Source organism: Melanaphis sacchari, unplaced genomic scaffold, assembly GCF_002803265.2.
Source record: "Melanaphis sacchari strain LSU unplaced genomic scaffold, SCAv2.0 Contig2172_pilon_pilon, whole genome shotgun sequence".
Taxonomy (NCBI): Eukaryota; Metazoa; Arthropoda; class Insecta; order Hemiptera; family Aphididae; genus Melanaphis; species Melanaphis sacchari.
The window spans coordinates 1-2780 of record NW_020271091.1 but is presented as its reverse complement, the minus strand read 5'-3'; the positions used below and the strand labels follow the sequence as shown (position 1 = coordinate 2780).

At 31.5% G+C, this 2780-nt stretch overlaps 1 protein-coding gene across 1 annotated transcript; it reads left to right on the top strand.

Moving 5' to 3' along the window:
• Positions 1–1385: 1385 nt before the first annotated feature.
• LOC112593959 (zinc finger BED domain-containing protein 1-like) lies at positions 1386–2539 on the top strand (the record flags this gene model as incomplete). The annotated part of the gene is made up of 1 exon (XM_025338549.1): positions 1386–2539. A coding segment is annotated over exon 1 (1154 nt), but the record flags the coding sequence as incomplete, so codon positions are not given.
• Between the last annotated feature and the right edge of the window lie 241 nt (positions 2540–2780).

Here is a 2780-nt window from a genome sequence, read left to right as displayed (position 1 = left end):
AGCCATTCGTGGTGCTGTTATCAGTGGATTCTATTATAATGATTGGGGAGCCCTCAAAATGGTCTTCAAAATGTTTGAGGTGTTGATCTGATGTTCGATTCGAAAAAGTGTTATCGGGCGCGTCAATTTAGTGCGAAATAGATTTGGTGTTTGGAGTAACGCTCCCGGGTTGCGATGTTTCGTACGGTATTACGTTATCTATGCCGATATTTAAAAAAAAAAAAAAATTGGAAAAACCGAAAATTTCTTAGGCCTACAATTAGCCGAAAACTTGTCAAATTATTTTAAAATTTTTTTGGTGTGTATAAAATGGTTATCTTAACAATTGGTGAAATTTTAAAATGTCTGCGATAATTTATTTTTGAATTACATCAAAATAAGAAATTCGTGCACGGAAAAAACGGGGGAACACCCAATGTCTTACTTCCAAGTTCAAAGTGTTCAAACGCTCATAAAAATTTAGTTTGACTTACGGTAAAAATGTTTTTTGTTAGAATGGTAGAAAAACTTATGGAGAATCTCATATTAAATTTTCAAATTTTAGACTCAAACCAAAAAAAATACGTATCACGCATTTTACGTATTTTTTCAAATTTCTAACTTTAGACGCTAATAAAAAACAATCAAAAATTTACGCTCAATTTTTTTCTCCATTTTCTTAATTATCTCAAACGGAATAATTTTATTATTTGAAAACAATATATTACTCATACGACGTGTATATTATTATATAAATACAAGTTGTACTGTACAACGTATGATGAATCTTGAGTATACTTTTCGTGCACTCTTCAGCCAAAAAATTTAAATCAATTAATTCGAAAAATTATAAAATTTGTGATTTAAGTTCATCAACTTCAAGTTCATCGACCTGCACCTCTACATTACCTTTACCTTCATCTTCCGATTTCGCAGAAAATGATGACTCTGATGGCATAAGTGAAGTGGAAGGTCCAGTTAACTCAAATGTTGAACATAAGTCACCAGTTAGTCGAAAACGCAAAAGACCTAATGTATTGAAAGTTCAAAAATCTAAATTTGCGTGCAGTAACGAACGAAGAGAACTGATTCATGAATCATTAGCAAAATTAATATCAATGAATCAACTACCAATTTCATTTTGTTCGAACATAGGATTCAAAAATTTTATGGCTGTCGTTGAGCCCAATTATAAAGTTTGTAAGCAAGAAGCAATGAAAGCTAGAATAAATAGATTAAAAAAGTTAGTTGAAACAAAAATAAGGGAAAATCTACATCAGACAAAAAGTATCGTTTGTACAACTGACGGCTGGTCTTCGTTATCTCAGGATTCATATATTACCGTAACTGCACATACAATTGATTAACATTGGAACGTTAGCTCTTACACCCTTAGCACGCATGAAATGGAAGAACGCCATACAGCTGAGAATCTAGCGATTCAATTGGGCAATACATTTAATGAATGGGAAGTTAACAGTAAAGTCATAGCTGTTGTCACCGACAATGCTAGGAACATTGTTAATGCCATTTCATTAATATCTAGCGATACAAACATTAGCAGTGTAACATGTGCAGCTCATTCACTTCAACTTACTATTAACCATTCGCTAAGACAAGATAGTATTCAATTATTAGTTGAAAAATGTAGTAAACTTGTTTCTCATTTTAAACATTCAAATATAGCGAAACGATCATTAGAAATTAAACAAGAGCAGCTTGGTATGGCAAAAACGGCTTTGATTCAATACTGTAAGACACGTTGGAATTCTACCTTCATGATGTTAGAACGTCTATACCTTAATCGATCTCCATTAGCTAACGTCATAGCTGATCGAACTATTACAAGTGCAACTATGGCACAAAAGTTTGAAATTACAGAGAGCCAATGGGCTAGGGTAGAATTTCTTATCAAAAAACTCAAACCACTACAAATAATAACGCAACTATTTTGTGATGAAAAGCATTCTCCCGTTTCAATGGTCAGACCATTACTACAAAAAGTAATAGAAAAACATTTATCAATAAATGACACTGAAGATGATATTGAAATATATTTCAAGCAATCACTTATAACACAAATAAAAACCCGTTTTAATCTCGAATGGACATCCTCAAGTACTGTAAACCTAAGTCAAATATCTTCTTTACTCGATCCAAGGTATAAGGACTTAGAACATGAGTCACTTGATTCAAGAGATGATATTCGAAAAGAGTTGCAAAATATACTTGAAACTAATTATCCACAGGTTTCAGTTACGGAACATACAAAAAATTCACATACAAGTGCCATGGAGTTCCTATACGGTGACGAAATGATCGATATGAATGATCCAAAAATACAATTACAAGGTTATCTGGCTGAATCTCAACTAAGATTTGATTTGGATCCTTTTGAGTGGTGGAATACAAGAACAATCAAGTATCCAATCATTTCCGAATGTGCGAAGAAATATCTCACAATACCAGCTACATCAGTCAGCTCTGAAAGATGTTTTTCAACTGCCGGAAATATTGTTACACCAAAAAGGAGCTGCTTACTCCCAGAAAATGTAAACACGTTAGTTTTTTTGTATCAAAATAGACATCTAATTGATTAATATATTTATAACCTTATACAAATTATTATAATTTATTATGTTATTATATTATCTAAGACTGGAATGTGAGACTAATATCTTCTATTAATATTGTATATTTATTATTTATTACCTACTGTTAAATTGGTTTTTTTCTATATGCTAAATATATTAACATATATAATACATTATCAATTATTATATATCATTAAAAACACGTGT